The sequence below is a fragment of the Scleropages formosus genome, chromosome 8 (assembly GCF_900964775.1).
Source record: "Scleropages formosus chromosome 8, fSclFor1.1, whole genome shotgun sequence".
In the NCBI taxonomy this organism is placed as follows: Eukaryota; Metazoa; Chordata; class Actinopteri; order Osteoglossiformes; family Osteoglossidae; genus Scleropages; species Scleropages formosus.
The window spans coordinates 11,794,541-11,812,553 of NC_041813.1; the positions used below are offsets into that span (position 1 = coordinate 11,794,541).

Below are 18,013 nucleotides of genomic sequence, written 5' to 3' on the forward strand. Positions count from 1 at the left end.
CCTTGTTGGAATAAAGCACCTGCATTTGAGTCTGTTGGCTTGGTCCTTGTGTTCAGCCATGACAATAACACTGGATGCAGATTAAACAAGCTGGTACCATTACTGCTCAAGCCATTTTATGGCCTATTTCCTCTTTAAATCTTTATGAAATAGTATTCAGAAATACAGAGATAAAAGCACAACTAACAGCTAACAACTCATCTCCTCCAAAAACTCAAGAAAGAGGCCAGTAGAAGTTACCGTATTTTTAGTGTGAGATGCAGCTTGTTCGGTCCAGTTCACCAATTTATGAGCAAAGAATCGCATCAGGATCCAGCTCTACCCCCATGCTTCTGGCTTGGGAAAGCAGTAATAGAGCTTTTGAATTTATATATTTAAATAATATCTGGTAAAATATCCCAGAATTCTTTGGATATTGAATATTGAATATTCTTGAAATGGATGTAAAATGTTTAATTTGGCAAATATCCAACACAGCCACAAATGGGATTCTAATGAATATTCGGGAGATCATCTTACCTGAAGATCTAACCCTTCAGGCGATTTCTACTCTGTATGTTGGTGATCGAATTGGCTCTGTTCCTTTGGCAGCCTAGATGTGAGCTGCATTCCTCTTGCTCCCTGCAGGCAGAGAACCTCCTGCTGGATGCTGACATGAACATTAAAATTGCTGACTTTGGCTTCAGCAATGAGTTCACCCTGGGGAACAAGCTGGATACATTTTGTGGCAGCCCCCCCTATGCAGCGCCTGAACTCTTCCAGGGCAAGAAGTATGATGGACCTGAGGTGGATGTGTGGAGCCTGGGAGTGATCCTCTACACGCTGGTCAGTGGATCGCTGCCTTTTGATGGTCAAAACCTGAAGGTCAGTAAGCATGCAGAAAAGCACATGTTGTTTGGGGTATTTTTGGGGTGTTCTGTGGAGCTGCATATACATTGGTTGGTTTACAGGAGTCCACTTGTTCTGGCTCACATTTTCTATTGGTATTTGCTTATGTATAGAAACTGAAATATAAACTGAAACTTCACTAATGGGTTTTCCTTCAAGGTTTATATTTTGAATGCAATTGTACTGTGTATCCTATTGTGTTACATCATGCAGTCTTTACATTGTTTACCTTTTGCTGTGGTAACAACATTGTTCAGTCAGTAATAGTGACATGGCAAGAAGGCTGAGAGTTAAATAACTGTTTATGGCTTCACATGTCCTCCCTTACTCCATCTTCATTCTGCTGCAAAGAAGAGGCGAGTAAAATAACCTGATTTTATGTACAAACATTAGAAATCAGTTCAGAACAAATGTATATTCCCTGAACTGTATTCTGTATGTCCTATGTGAATCTTCATGGATCATTATTTCTAAGGAAGTAAATGCATAACATTTGCATACTTAAAATGGTTATACACAGTCCACCATAACTGCATAATCCTCGAGCCGGAAATGTAGTATAATTGGATATTTACTTAGCAAGTCATTTCTTCTTGCATTCAAATACAAAGATGTCACAGTCCTGAATGGATTTGGTGGCCTCTATAAATTACAATCCGGGCCAAGTGGTATTATTAATAATCACTGATTAGATGCGTGGAAAACTGGGAGACCTCGTAACAGGGAATAAATGCAATGTCAAAGCTCCTCAGTATGTATTATAACTGCTCCAGTTGGTTATTCTCTCTTGGTGCTGATGAGCTGTGTCTGAGATCATCCTCACATCCTTCTCTGTTTGTGGTGTTACACATACTTAGCATACCAAATCTTGGCTGCCTTGTGTAGGAACTGCGTGAGCGTGTGCTCAGGGGAAAGTACAGGATCCCTTTCTACATGTCCACAGACTGCGAGAACCTGCTCAAGCGCTTCCTGGTGCTGAACCCAGCCAAACGGGGCACGCTTGAGGTGAGAGAAAAGTCCAAAAATGTAGATAGCTGCTGATCGCTTGCTTTCCTGGACTGTCTGGACACATGTTCAGATTTATCAGCCCTGATATGCATTTGCAAAAATTTAGAGAAAAATCCTCCCAGAGTAAATATGTTTTGTTCAGTCTTGTTAAAACCAGTTAATATGTAGGCTCAAGTCATGGATTTGAATTTCTGGCACATGTGATTTGTCACATGGAAGTTGAGGTTGAGTTCTTTTGGTTCCTCTTCAGTCAAAAGAAACCTCTTGTACCAGTTACAGATAGGAGTCAAAAAGTAGACTTGGCATTCACTCACTAACATGGAATCAACATATGTGTGATGTCATGCACAAGTCTTCATACACCATACCCCATAGCACTCACTTCAACAATTCCTGTTCCTAGTTAGTTGTTCAGAGCAGTAATTCAACAAAGTAATTGTGGTGTTTTACACTAAGAATGAATCCTTGAGAGTTTTGTAAAAGAAAGGTTCCTGCCAGCCTGTAGGGTGTAAGTTGACAAAAGATAATTGTCATTGGTTAGTTCCTAAAAGAAGCGGGAACCGTTATTGGCGGCACTATATATAACGGGGGTGTTTTCGCGCAAAAAAGGAGATGAGGTTCCGCGGTGTGAAGTGAGTTTGTGACGCGAGCTACTGTTCTTAATAAACTCTTTATTTTGCACACTTCAAGTGTTCCAGTGCTTTGTTCCAGGGAACCCTCCAAAGAACGGTGTACCTTCCTTTTCGGACACCACAGTAATGTCATAAACATGAAATAAGCAGCAATGGAAACATTTAAGAAAACTGAAGAACACAAATTTATGTATAAAAACTGCTTACTGTAAGATAACATTGGAGAACAGCATCCTTTCACATTGACAGTCACAGCCATTGATTAATATCACAGCCATTGATTAATATCAGTCCAATATCACAAACTGAAACAGCAAATTTATTTTTCTTATTATTATTGTTAGTGTTTTTTTTGGTTGTTATTATTGTTATTAGTAATTAATTTAACTGGTTATTTTCTCTGAACCCTATCTTATAGTATTAAGCTACTTGCAATTATTTATCAGTTTATATACCTGAATTATTTTTACTGTTTCAATTCAGGGTACAAACCTTGATCAAGAGTACTGAAGAAGGAGGTGGGGTTGAAACCGTGGCCCTTTGTCTCCTAATAGAAATATGTAACTGTTAAGTCAGTTACTTGATTCATTCAGGCATATTGGCTTCTTTTAGTAGACAGGACTGAGGGCAAACTCATGATGTTTATCAAACTTGATTTTTTTTTTCATGCTCTTTATAGAAACACTGCTGATGGAAAAAAGTGGCACTGGACCTTCTTAGTTACATGCTCCCATACCAACACACAGATAACACACACACACACATTTTCAGAGCCGCTTGTCCCATACGGGGTCGCGGAGAACAGGAGCATACCCGGCAACTCAGGGCATAGGGCCGGAGGGGGAGGGGACACACCCAGGACGGGACGCCAGTCCACCGCAAGGCACCCCAAGTGGGACTCGAACCCCAGACCCACCAGAGAGCAGTACCCGGTCCAACCCACTGCGCCACCACGCCCCCCTTTAATATAATATAATATAATATAATATAATATAATAGAATAGAATAGAATAGAATAGAATAGAATAGAAGGTACTATCCGGGGGGTGTGGTGGTGCAGCGGATTTGGCCTGTGCCTGATCTCTTGTGGGTCTGGGGTTCAAGTCCCGCTTGGGGTGCCTTTTGGCAGACTGGCATCCTGTCCTGGGTGTGTCCCCTCCCCCTCCAGCCCGATGCCCTGTGTTGACGGGTTAGGCTCTAGCTCACTATGACCGCTGCTCGGGAGAAGCAGTTTCAGTCAATGTGTCCGTGATAATATGTTATAGTGGTACTGTATTATGAGGTACCCAGGGGGCGTGGTGGCGCAGCAGGTTTGGGTGGGTCTGCAGTTCGAGTCCTGCTTGGGGTGCCTTGCAGCAGACTGGGGTCCCGTCCTGGGTGTGTGCCCCGTGTTGCTGGGATAGGCTCCTGTGCACTGTGTCCCCACTTGGGATGAGCAGTTTTGGACAGTGTGTGTGTTAGTGAGTTACCCAGACAGCTGCAACCAATTTTAAAATAATTCAAGTAAAATTATCAGAGGTAACTGAACCTTCATACTTAGTAAATAAATAAGTTAAATTTGTTTTTTTGTGTGAAAAACTGTTAATTATCATATGATGTCAAATGTTCCCTCACTCTCTCATAAACACAGACGCATACACACGTTCTCATTCTCATTAACTGCTTGTCCTTGTCCTTAGGGTCAGGGTGGTCTGGAGGCTCTTTTAAAATCAGTAGGTGCTCAATTGGAGGAGTATATGGGATGGGACCCATGTCCATTGCAGTGTTAGATGTTTGTTTTCAAAATATTTGCTGTTAATTACAAAAAAAAAACACAAGTTGGACCATTTAAAATAACTTAATTTTTGGCAGCTCCTTGTTAACTGGGCACATGTCGTGGCTATCATGTCATGACCACTCCTGTTCTTTTCCAGGAGATCATGAAGGACCGCTGGATTAATGCAGGATTTGAGGAGGATGAGCTGAAGCCATTTGTGGAACCCTTGCTGGACATCTCTGACCAGAAGAGAATAGGTACTGGCCCTGAGCACAGTATGTGTCACAGCCTATAGGACAGTCTTTACACAGTCTTTGCACTTTGTCTTTGTTTCGGAAAAGAGAAAATTTAAGTGCCTACCACTCTGCAGACGATGCCGTCACAACAGCTTTCCACACTGCTCTGACACACTTAGAAGAACCAAATAGTTGTGTGAGGATGCTATTCGTGGACTTTAGCTCTGTATTTAACAGTGCCATCCTTCACAAACTGGTCAGCAAACTGGACATCCTGGGCCTTGGTTCTTCTCTGTGCTCATGGGTCATGGACTTTCTCACAGACTGACCACAGCAAGTCAGAATTGGTAACCACACCTCTTTCACCCTCATCCTAAACACGGGAACCTGACAGGGCTGTATGCTGAGCCCCATGCTCTTCACACTCTTCACCCATGACTGCACCCCCCTCCACACTTCCAGCTCCATAATTAAATTCGCAGACGACACCAAAATAGTTGGGCTGATTTCAGACAATGAGGAGATGGCCTATAAGCTTGAGGTGGAACATCTGGCTGAGTGGTGTAAGGACAACAACCTGGTCCTTAATACCTCTAAGACAAAGGAGATAGTTATTGACTTCAGAAGAACAAAGGAGATAGACTACCCCCCCTCCACATGTATGGGGAAGCAGTGGAAAGGGTGGAAAACCTAAAGCTGGCAGTATCATCAAGGACACCACACACCCTGGCCACTCCCTGTTTGAACTGCTGCCGTCCAGTAAACGGTTCAGAACAATAAGATTCCGCACCAGTAGACAGAGGAACAGCTTCTTTCCCAGAGCTGTGGCCTCCATTACACCCCTCTCTGCCCAACCAGAGAACTGATTGCAAGAGCTAGCTGCAAGTCTCTATGACTCCCCCACGTCCACCACCCCCAAGGCTGCTAAGGACTTTAAGGACTTCAAAGTTTCAATCTATTTATTTATTTACGTTTATTTATTTAGCAGACACTTTTCTCCAAAGCGACTTCCAATGAACTCTGTGTAGTGTTATCAGCCCACACACACCTTATTCATCAAGATGACTTACACTGCTAGATACGCTACTTACAATGGCTCACTCATCCATATATCGGTGGAACACACACACTCTGTGTCACTCACACACTATGGAGGAACCTGAACAGCATGTCTTTGGCCCGTGGGAGGAAACCATAGCACCTGGAGGAAACCCACACAGACACGGGGAGAACATACATGCTCCACACAGACTAAGCAGGGATCAAACCCACGTTCTCTCCCAGCACCCAGGCGCTGTGCGGCAGCAGCGCTACTCGCTGTGCCACCGTTTATTTATTCATTTTTTTAAGTGTTCCTTCTGTGGCTCTGGTCTGAAGGTTTTATGAAGGTTGCCACACAAAATTTCATTGTATTGTGTCATGTCCGGTTCCGGAAGGAAGCGACGAACCCAAGTGCAGAGCGCTATATGTGGTGTATTCGGGGAAATCCAAGAGAGGAGGTCCGAGAACAGGCAATTGGTCTTTGAGGTGCGAACGTTGTTACAGGGAGAATTCAAAAGGCGAGGTCGGTACACAGGCAAGAGGTCGATGATCTTAAAGAGGTACTGGATTGTGGGAACAAGGGACGGGATCGGGGAAGGCGTTCGGGAACAGGAAGTAGTTAGGAGGTCGCAGACGAGAAGGCTGAACAAGGTTCCGCATCAGCTGCTGGTCTGACGCAGCCTTTTATGCCCCAGTCTGCGCTGCGTCCCAGGTGTTCCGTGTCGGCTTGGAGGTGTGGGCGTGGCATATTGCATGCAATGACAATGAAGTATCTTATCTGAATTAGCATAGCAGTTAAAATTTTGGTTTATAGAGCCAGTGCATTTTGTTAGATGGAATCATCCAGTTTGTTCCATAAGCAGCTCAGTGACAATAATAAAATGATTGTTTGCAATATATACCTGCAGTCACTGCTTGGAAGTGTGAGAAGCAGGTGACCAAGCTTTACTGAAAAATAACAATGCTTTCTATTATGAAAAAAATGTCCCTGCTGAGAGCACATTCAATACGTATAGTATGTGGCTCCTGTTTTTTTGTGAATGGAAGATAAGTGAAACGACTACCGTTTTGGAAACTGAGTCATTTCTTTGGAGTAAAATGTTTTTGGGGTGTTTAGAGCAAACTACCACTACTGGAGATATGAAGGTTTTTGCATTTACATTTATTTACTTAGCAGACACTTTTGTCCAAAGTGACTTCCAATGAACTCTATGTAGTGTTATCAGCCCACACACCTTATTCACCACTGTGTCTTATTCTGCTAGATACACTACTTACAATACTCACTCATCCATACATCAGTGGAACACACTCTCTGTGTCACTCACAAACTATGGAGGAACCTGAACAGCATGTCTTTGGACTGTGGGAGGAAACCCACTCAGATACAGGGAGAACATGCAGACTCCACACAGACTGAGCAGGGTCGAACCCATGTCCTCTCGCACCACCCAGGCGCTGTGAGACAGCAGCGGTACTTGTTGTGCCACTGTGCTGCCCTTTTACATTTACATTTATTCATTTAGCAGACACTTTTCTCCAAAGCAATCTAGATCTCATAGAAAGATTGATTTTGCTTTCATACCAGTGGAATTGAGTGACATAATGCACATGGAGAGGTGCCCTGTTGCATTGTCACAGTGGGTGGTGTCACAGGGTGCCCCACAGGAGGTTTAATCTGTTTGCTTGGTCTTTGCATCTGCAGACATCATGGTGGGCATGGGCTACTCCCGTGACGAAATTCACGATTCTCTGGCACGGATGAAGTACAACGAAATCGCTGCCACCTACCTGCTGCTTGGGAGGAAGTCCTCAGAGGTAAGGGAGACTATGCTGGAATGGCCATTCTATCCAAAGCACTGTGTAAGTTCTGTAACTCTTGAATATTAACAACTTCACAAATAACTTCTGTGTTTAATTCCAGCATTTTCTTTCCATTTTCATTGCCATCTGGGATCATCTTTTCAACAGATTTCTGACTATTAGGCAAATTACTTTAGGATTATAGTTACCGGCTATTATAACTATATGATGCTTTTCCTCTAAAGTCTGGCATTTACCTGTATTTCCTCAACAAACCTAAAAACCTGTACTTTTGAAAGTTATTAATTATTTAAATCTAGTAATTGGAGTTAGAATCAGAATCAGAACGAGCTTTATTGCCAAGTATGTTCACATACAAGGAATTTGTCTTGGTGACAGGAACTTCCACAGCACAGACAGAATGACAGTGGCAAGATAGATGAGAAAATAGAGTATGTGAATAAGGGATGAAAAATATATAAAAATATACAGTACCCAATATTATATACAAAAATAGTCACTAGTTACAAATGCAAGGGAGTGTAAGAGATATGGTATGATAAGAAGTTATAAATATAAATATAAATAGTATTGTGTATTGCACTGGTTTACTCTCTAGGGGAGAGATTTAGGTGTTCATGAGGTAGATGGCCTGAGGAAAGAAACTTTTCTTGTGTCTGGCTGTCCTGGTGCTCAGTGCTCTGTAGCGCTGGCCAGATGGCAAGGGTTCGAAGAGGAAGTGGCCTGGATGTGAGGGGTCTAGAATGATTTTGCTAGCCCTTGAAGGAATCATGAAGGAATAAGGTCAGAGAAATCACATGGCTCTACTGAGCTTTTTTGAAGACTTTGTTCTAGTTCCTGTATAGAGTTGTATGCATGCTGATGTGAAGAGCACTTTTTTTTTGACACTATCCCTGTAAGCCAGTGGGAGCAGTGGTGACAGGTGTTCTTCTCTACAGCTTGAAAGCGGTGACTCCAACTCTACCAACAACTTGACAGTGCCCAAAACCAGGCCCAGGGGCGAGCTCAACAATGGTCCGTCGCCCACACACCTAAATGTGCAGAGAAGTGTCTCCTCTAATCAGAAGCAGAGGTGGTACAGTAACCAGGGTGAGCAGCCACGCAACATTTTGTATCAGGGTGGAACCTGTGAAAATGTTTACTACTGTTATACTGAGTTCTGAGTAATGTGCAATAAGAGTAAAAGCCAGTGGATTCATTTCTCAAAGTGATAATAAGGCAACTCTGTGTGTTCAGATGGCCCACCCATTTCCTCTGGGGGAGGATACCACAAAAGGAGCCAGAACACCACAGCAGATGCTAACCTTAAGGAGGAAGATGGGGTGCAGCCACGCAAATCCAGCACAGCAGGGGCACAAAGCCTGCCCCCCCATAGCCCGATGCTGGGCAATGCTAGCAACCCCAACAAGGCTGACATTCCAGACCGCAAGAAGAGCTCTGCATCAACTCCCACTGTGAGTGATTATGTCTGTGATTGTGATGTAACTGTTGCAGAAAGCCTGCAACTTACTCAGTTGCAATAATAGTGTAAAGGACTTTGTTGTTCACAATTGGTCATGACAGTGGAGATGTTATTTATGTACCATGTACATAAAAAATTGGCAACTCTCAAAATGGTCCACTTTCATACAGTCATTCTCAGGATGTTGGAGAATAGAATGGCCCTTATTCTGTTTTCAGTTTTAGACTGTAAGATGATCCATTAGACAGTTTTTCATTTTATTTTATTTATTTTTATTTTTACAGAGCGCTCTTCTCACGCAGTGACACAGAGCGCTTTAACACAGGCATAAAGCAAGAAAAACAGATACATGGGATGCTATGGCATGTCTTTGGGAAATACCATATTTCTATCCAGTCAAAAAAATGTTCGTAATTTGTTCGTATGAAAAGGTGCAGAAATGGAGACAGTTTATTCTTAGTAAATTTACTGGCTAATCAAAAGTGATCAGTTAACAGGTATATTTTATGATGTACACTTTCAAGGTTTCTGTCACAGGAGCTGTTAGCTATTGGCAATAAATCTTTTTAGATTGTGTTGCATTTCTCTCATTCGACACATTGTCAGTGCTATGTTCAGACCTTTAGTATTAGTTGTATTTGTAAGGCTATGGGGGGGGTGCAGTGGCGCAGTGGGTTGGACCACAGTCCTGCTTTCCGGTGGGTCTGGGGTTCGAGTCCCACTTGGGGTGCCTTGAGATGGACTGGTGTCCCGTCCTGGGTATGTCCCCTCCCCCTCTGGCCTTACGCACTGTGTCACCGGGTGGGCTCCGCTTCCCCGTGACCCCGTATGGGACAAGCGGTTCTGAAAATGTGTGTGTGTGTGTGTGTGTGTGTGTGTGTGTAAGGCTATGGAGAAAACTCACTGACATAGAGGTAGATATATGTTGATAGTGTATTGGCAAAGGTGAAATGTGAAGTACATTTGTAATAATTGTGTGCATTTTATCTTGACTTTTCCCACTTTTTTGGCACTTTAATAAACAACTTTAGTGCTGCAAATGTTGTCATTATCAGTTAAAGGAAATTCTGGAAGAAGCACCTTCACTCTCACCAAGATGTGAGATGTGATAGGTGGTTCAGAAATGTAATGGTAGGCCGCAAAGAAATGAAAGTGCCCAAAGCGATTAATTGGTTTGCTTTCCCAGACAGTCAAGCTGGTTTTATGTGATAGACTGTACATGTTGCTACATTGACCAAATGTACAACACCTTTAAGCCTTACAAGAACAGCAAAATGTTATGTTCTGTTTTGGTCAAACCAGAATAAGGAAAGGTCAGTGATGGTCACCTGGATGTAACATTACTGTCCATTCTTTAGTTGACTTTATTGTTCTTGTTTCCACCACTGAACCGCTTTCACTACAGGGTAACCCAGTGTCTGCTGGGATGACCCGGCGAAATACATATGTATGCAGTGAGAGGAGCCCAACTGACCATCTCTCCATCATTCAGAACGGCAAGGAGAACAGGTGATGGTCTGAATGGCTTAGTCATGACCCCTGGTCATCAATATGAAAAGCAGTCCCTCTATGTCAAAACTAATTCATTCTGCACAAAAGTACATTCAACAACAAAGACAACACACATTGCATATGTGGCTGCCTCTAGATGAGACTGAAATGGTGAAAAGTTCAAATTTTCATACCAAATAGTGTTGGTCTCATTTATGTAATGATCAGGAGATTGGGAGATGAAAATATGTTATGAGACACTTCTTGAACGTTGAGCAGTTCCGAGGGACTGACAGAGCTTATCCCATTACATTGAATACAAAATTAAGAACCTACAGACTTTTAAAACCTCTTTTCGGTGAGACCAACAAGTGGCCCAAGGTGGAGGAGCACTGTGCCCTTATATAGTATAGGGAGTGATCAGGTCCTGTAGGTAATGGGGAGCAGATCCTTTGACTGTCTTGTAGTCCATAACTAGCATGTTGAACTTGATAATTCCATCTGCAGGAAACAAGGAGAGATGAGGTGGGAAGATACATAGGTATCCTTTAGCATCTCAAACACAACTATTGCAGCGGTATACAGCATCAGCTGGTGAGGCTTGATACCAGAGGCTAGAAGACCGCACAGTAGCAAGTTGCAGTAGTCCAGGAGTCACCATGGGCTGGACCAGCAGTTGACTGTGCTGTCAGCTATTATTACCAGGCCTTTGACCAACAAAGTAGATGTGATAAACAGTCCAGTGTGACAGTGTTAATAACAGGTGGATGGACCAGCAGGAAGGAAATTTAACTTGCAACTTAGTATAATGGATGTTTTTAAGAGGGAACATAGTTGTTATAGCCAACACCTTTGAACCCAAGGGGTGCAGGTCTGAATCTCACTTCCTGCTGTAGTACCTTTGAGCAAGATACTTACCTTGAATTGATGCAGTAAAAATGGCCCAGCTCTATAAATGGATAGATCATTATAAATCACTGTGGAGAAAAGCACCAGCTAAATAAATATACACTAATGTTGAAAAGATTGTAATCACCCAGAAATGTTCATTTCAAAGAATTGATCCTTTTTTATGAAGGTGCTATTAGATTTATTTAAAAATAGAGCCCAGACATCATTACTAATCGTGCAAATGATTATTACTACTTGAAATGACTGATGTATAATTTATTATTTACATATGACTGCACTGCCCCAGGGGTGTGGTAGCACGACTGGTTTAGCTGGTGCCCGCTGTGTGGCAGGTCTGAGGTTTGTACCCTGGTTGGGGTGCTTTGCAATGGATTGGCGTCCTGTCCTGGGTATGTCCCCTCCCCCCTTCGGCCTTGTGCCCTGTGTTGTCGGGTAAGGCTCCAGCTTGTCGTGACCCCACTCGGGACAAGTGGTTGTTGATGATGGATGGATGCAATGCCCCATTTTCAGCAGCCATTACTTCGATGTCCTAATGGTTCAGAAACCTTTGTAATTGTGTTAGTACAGCTGAAACCAATTATCCTGTGCAAATAAAATGACTTTCCTTGGGCTGCAAGGTACTGACATTCTTAAAGTTCATTTCTGGGTTCCAAAAATATCTGTTTCACTTTTGTCGTTTTGTGAAATGAAGGTTATTCCATGTGTCAGTTTACCAGGAAACTGAAGATTTAATACAAAGGTATCCACTTAAGAAGGCAAACTGGATCTAACTAGGACAGTAAAAAGAATTGTACAAATTGTATTTCTCTGAGATGTACTGATAATGAGATTGTAGTGTTAGAAAAAGACACCTTACAGGTCCTCAGCTGCTTCCTTAATTAGCACATGCCAAATGGCAGTATCATTTGCAACAGTGAAGACTCCATCCATCCATCCATCCATCCATCCATCCATCCATCCATTTTCTTGCCCGTTTGTCCTTCTAGGGTCTTGGTTGCAACAGGGAGAGCAGAGAAGCCCAGACGTCCCTGTTTCTCGCAACTTCTTCCAGCTCATCCCAGGGATCCCCAACCACTCCTAGGCCAACTGGGATATATAATCTGACCTCGGGGTCTCGTCCCAGTGGGTCGTGCTTGGTATACCTCCAAAGGGAGGCCCCCAGGGGACATCATTACCAGATGCTCGAACCACCTCAACTGGCTCCTCTCAATACGGAGGACTAGCGACTCTACTCTGAGTTCCTCCCGGATGCCCCAGCTCCTCACCCTGTCACGGAGAGTGAGTCCCACCACCCTGCAGAGAAAGCTCATTTCAGCGCTTGTATCCGCTATCTAATTCTTTCAGTCATTACCCAGAGTTCATACCTATAGGTGAGGGTAGGGACATAGACCAACTGGTAAATAGAGAGCTTTGCCTTATGCCTGAGCTCCCCCTTCACCACTGCACTCTGGTACAGCAATTGCATTACTACGGCTGCTGCTCCCAGTCTGCAGCCTATCTCACACTCCCTTCTCCTCTCACTTGTGAACAAGACCCCAAGATACTTAAACTCCTCCACCTGGGGCAAATTTTCTCCCCTTATCTGAAGGGGTCATGCCATCCCTTCCTGTGAGAGAACCATGGACCTAGACTTGGAGGTGCTGATCCTCATACCAGCTGCTTCACATTCGACTGCAAACCATTCCAGTGCGTGCTGGAGGCATCCATGTGACGGTGCCAAAAGGACAACATTATCCACAAGAAGCAGAGACATCACCTTCTGACCCCCACACAAAATTCCCTCCTGACCTTGGCTGCACCTTCATATCCTGTCCATGAAAACCATAAACAAGAGTGGGGACAAGGCACAACCTTGGCGGAGTCTAACACCCACATTGAACAGGCTTAATGCCGAGTACACAGACACAACTGTCTCTTGACTTGACAGTTCTCTCTCCGTGTGTACAGCGAATGAATGGCCCGCAATAGTGGCCCCAGCACCCCATACTCCCAAAGAACCTCCCACAGAATTTCTCAGGGAACACAGTCGTAGGCCTTCTCCAAGTGCACAAATCACATGTAGACTGGATTAGTGAACTCCCATGCCGCCTCAGTTAATCTGTGAGGGTAAAATTCCATTCCTTCTTCTGCACCCATTGTTACCTTCCACCATAACTTAAAATTTCTCTCACCTTCCTGCCTTGCCTTTGCTCTCCCATGTACTGCACAATTCCCAGATCTATCAACAGACAATGCTACTAACATTTTCCTCTTTCCCTTCTCTGTCCACTGTCTTCTATATTTATATTTATTCACTTAGCAGACACTTTTCTCCAAAGTGACTTACAACAAACACTATGTAGTGTTACTAGCCCACACACCTTATTCACCAAGGTGACTACACTGCTAGATACACTACTTTTACAAGGGGTTACTCATCTATGCATCAGTGAAACACACTCACACCCACTAAGGGGGAACCTGAACAGCATGTCTTTGGACTGTGGGAGGAAACCCACACAGACACAGGAAGAACATGCAAACTCCACACAGACTGAGCAAGGATCAAACCCATGTTCTCTCACACCACCCAGGCGCTATGAGACAGCAGCGCCACTCACTGTGCCACCATGCTGCCCCTTCTAGACCAGCATGCCCAAATACTACCCCATAGCTGATTGATACATTATGTACTAACAAGATCAAACTCCAGCCAGCAGAGCAACGATAGCGTAAATCTCGCACGGACCTGGATGTCTACAAACAACTCTTAGCTACTTTTCACTCTGCTGTCTCCTCAGCTAAAACAACCTTCTTCCAGAACAAAATACAGTCTGCAACTAAAAAAATCACAGACTCTTTGCCATCTTCTCATCCCTACTGTGTTGTCCGCTGCCCCTCCTCCTCCTTCTCTCACTGCTGATGTGACTTTGCTTTGTTTTTCAGATACAAATGTGATCACGGACAAATTCTAGGCATCACCCTGCCTTGTTCACGCTAGACTTCCCTACAAAGACATGCTCTCCAAATTCAAGTCTGCAGAATCTGAAGTCTCCAACCTCCTGATATCACACAGACCCACCATCTGCTCACTAGATCCGATCCCACCCTCACTGCTATAAACCATCTCCCCGCAACTCTCCACCTTCATCGCTAAGATCATCAACTCCTCACTGTCCTCTGGCTGCTTCCCATCAGCCTTCAAAACTGCTCTCATTTCACCTCTGGTGAAGAAACTCTCTCTGAATCCTAACTTGGTCCACAACTATAGGCCAGTCTCCCTCCTCTCCTTTCTGTCTAAAACTGTAGAACGAGCAGCTTGTGATCAACTCTCTGAATTCCTCACCTGGAACCATTTTCTCGATGGATATCAGTCTGGATTCAAAGTTGATCACTCCATGGAGATGGTGCTCCTGGCAGTATCTGATGCTCTCCAGTTTTCCAGAGCGGGCTCCCTCTCCTCGGTCCTCATCCTCCTTGACCTGTCTGCAGCATTCAACACTGCCTATCATCAGATTCTACTCTCCTTTCTTAGTCAGCTTGGGATCAAAGGAACAGCACTAAGATGGTTTGGGTCCTACCTGTCTGACAGATCCTATCAAGTGGTCTGACTCAGCTCCTGTTCTTCTCCTCTGCCTCTTACGGCTGGTGTCCCGCTGGGCTTGGTACTGAATCCTCTGCTGTTCTCGATTTACATCTCCTCCCTCGGCTCTGTCATTGCCTTTCATGGATTCAAATACTGCTACGTTGATACACAGCGCTTCTTCTCCTTTCCACCTGGAGCATCAGACATTTCTGCGCGCATTGCTGCCTGCCTATTGGACATGTCTGCATGGATGTCTGATCACCACCTCCAACTCAACCTCTCCAGTAGTGAGATCCTACACCTCCTACCTGGCCTGTCCTCCTGTCATGATCTCTTGATCAAACTGGACATCTCACTCTTTTGTCTACCTCCTCGGCTAAGAGTCTAGGAGTGATGATTGACTCAAGTCTATCATTCTCTCAGCACATCGAAGCCACAGCCCAGACCTACAGATATATCCTACATAGATACATCCTTACCTCACAACAGACTCTGCTCAAGTACTTGTCAAGGCCATTGTGATATTCCGTCTGGACTACCGCAACTCTCTCGTCTGGCCTTCCTGCTACTGCGATCAAGCCTGTACAGCTGATATGGAACGCTGCTGCCTGAGTTTTGTTTGACGTGCCAAAGCGTTCACATCAATCTCCTCTACTCATTTCTCTGCACTGGCTTCCCATAGCTGCCTGGATCAAATTTAGGACCCTGGTTATGCCCTAAAAATGTATCAGTAGAATTGCTCCTAGCTATTTACAAGACTTGATCAACCGCTCCACCCCAACCAGACCTCTTTGCTATACTACTTCTGCCTGCTTGGTGCCCTCATGCACGAAAGGTAAAGCATGGAGGTTCTTGCCCTATTTTGGTGGAACGACCTCCCCCTCTCACTCAGAACTGCTGAAACTCTGTACACATTTAAAAAGGGTCTGAAAATTCATCTCTTCCAGTCTCACTTCTCCCGTGATCTCTTAAGCTCATGTAAGGTGTAAATGTTCATGCACAATAACTTTATGATCATGCCCGGATAAACCTTTACACAGCCGCTACTCCTGTGTTGCACATAAATGTTTGTGTATCTCAAAAAAAAAAATTGTAGGAAGGTGATCAAGATTCGTCCATTCTGAGTTTTATGCAGCTACTCGTGTGATGAGCATTGGTGCATATAGTGGAAAGAAACTAACTTTACTTAAGAATCAGAATCAGAATCAGAATGAGCTTTATTGCCAAGTTATGTTTACACATGCAAGGAATTTGTTTTGGTGACAATAAAAAACTGAATCACACGTCTGCAGCTATGTCTCCCTTTCTCCTAATGTAATGCACAGATTGCATTCTCTGAGATGTATGTCGTTTTGGAGAAAAGCATCTGCTAAATGAATAAATGTGAATGTAATGTAACTGTTCAAGTTCAAGTGGTTTTTATTGTCATTCCTCTATATAGCTTGTATACAGTGTAGCGAAATGTCGTTTCTCAGTAAAAAGCTTGAAAAGCTGGTCCAGTGTTCCATAGCTAGGACGGAATCCATATTATTCCTCTTCAGTCTGAGGTTCAACTATCGGCCGAAGCCTCCTTTCTAGCATCCTGGCATAGATTTCCCCAGGGAGGCTGAGAAGTGTGAGACCCCGATAGTTTGCACACACTCCCCGATCCCCTTTCTTAAAGATAGGGACCACCCCCTCAGTTTGCCAATCCAAAGGCACTGTCCCCAAGGTCCGTGCAACATTGCAGAGGCGTGTCAGCCATGACAGCCGTGCAACATCCAGGGCATTAAGTAATTCCAGGCGAATGTCATCCACTCCCAATGTTTTGCCACTATGGGACTTTCCAACTACCTCAGTGACTTCCACCATAGAAATGGACTCTGAAGGCCCGGAAGCTTCTGGCCCTGACTCCTGTAAGGGAGTCATATCTCTCGGGTTTAGGAGTTCCTCAAAGTGCTCCTTCCACCTCCCAACAATGTCCTCATTTGAGGTCAGAGTTTCTCCATGTTTGCTGAGCACAGCTTAAACGAAGCTGCTCCGATCCCTCCTCAGCTACTGGATGGTTTTCCAGAACCTCTTTGAGGCCGACCGAAAGTCATTTTCCATAGCCTGTCCAAACTCCTCCCATACTCTAGATTTTGCTTCTGCAACCGCAACAACTGCCGCCTTTTTGCCTGCCTGTACCTATCTGCTGAGTCAGGAGTCCCCAGAGCCAACCAGGCCCTAAAGGCCTCCTTCTTCAGCTTGACGGCTTCCCTCTCCAGGATTGTCCATCAATGGGTTCTTGGGTTGCTGCTGTGACTGGCATCAACAAGCTTTTGTCCACAGCAGTACCTGGCTGCTTCCACAGTGGAGGTTTTGAACAGGGTCCATTCAGACTCCATATCCCCTACCTCCTCCAGGACATAGACGTTCTCACGGAGGTGGGTGTTAAAATCGTTCCGGATAGGGTCCTCTGACACTCATTCCCAGCACACCCTCACTGTGCGCGTAGGTGTATCGGGTCTGTCCATCAGTTTTCCCCACCATTTGATCCAGCACAGCACCAGAGTGTCCAGAAATGTGGCCTCAAGTCAGATGAAATGACTACAAAGTCAATCAATGACCTTTGACTCAAGGAGCTCTGGTACCAAGTACACTTATGAGCATCTTTGTGTTCCAGCATGGTGTTTGTTGTGGACAACCCATTTCCTGAACAGAAGTCCAATAACATTTTACCATTCACATTTAGATTGGGCAAGCCAATCACCAGACTCCATATTTCCCAGTCATTGCCAATGTGAGCATTGAAGTCACCCAGCAGGACTATGGAGTCTGTAGGTGGGACCCTGTCCAGAACCCCATCCACTCTCCCCAAGAAGGTCAAATCCTCTGAACTACTGTTTGGTGGATAAGCGCACACATAAAAGTCAGAGTTTGCCTCTCTGTGACCTTAAGTCGCATAGAGGTGACCCTCTTGTCCACCAGGACAAACTCCAACTGTATGGCAGCCAGCCGGGGGCTTTTGAGTATCCCCATACCCGCCCGGCGCCTCTCACCCTGTGCAACTTCTGAGTAGGAGACCACCCCCTATCGAGGGGTTTGGTTCCAGAGCCAACACTGAGTGGAGGTGAGCCCAACTATATCTAGTTGGTATCGCTAGAATATTACCAGTAAGCTTTGTATTTAACATGACAGGCTTAGACTCATCCATCCATAACTTCTTTTCAAGTCATC

The 18,013-nt window shown here is 44.4% G+C and overlaps 1 protein-coding gene across 5 annotated transcripts in view; it reads left to right on the plus strand.

The window, feature by feature from the left end:
• Positions 1-18,013, plus strand: part of LOC108918065 (MAP/microtubule affinity-regulating kinase 3-like) — a 78,702-nt gene that overhangs the window by 47,094 nt on the left and 13,595 nt on the right. For 4 of the 5 annotated variants that reach the window (XM_018724974.1, XM_018724975.1, XM_018724978.1 and 1 more), the window contains exons 8-14: positions 628-864; positions 1,774-1,893; positions 4,442-4,541; positions 7,267-7,379; positions 8,324-8,474; positions 8,622-8,839; positions 10,253-10,356. In XM_018724974.1, the coding sequence (XP_018580490.1) occupies positions 628-864; positions 1,774-1,893; positions 4,442-4,541; positions 7,267-7,379; positions 8,324-8,474; positions 8,622-8,839; positions 10,253-10,356 (1,043 nt within the window). Of the gene's footprint in view, positions 1-627; positions 865-1,773; positions 1,894-4,441; positions 4,542-7,266; positions 7,380-8,323; positions 8,475-8,621; positions 8,840-10,252; positions 10,357-12,236; positions 12,493-18,013 lie in introns of those variants that run through there. The other variant, XM_018724979.2, reaches the window with a different exon arrangement.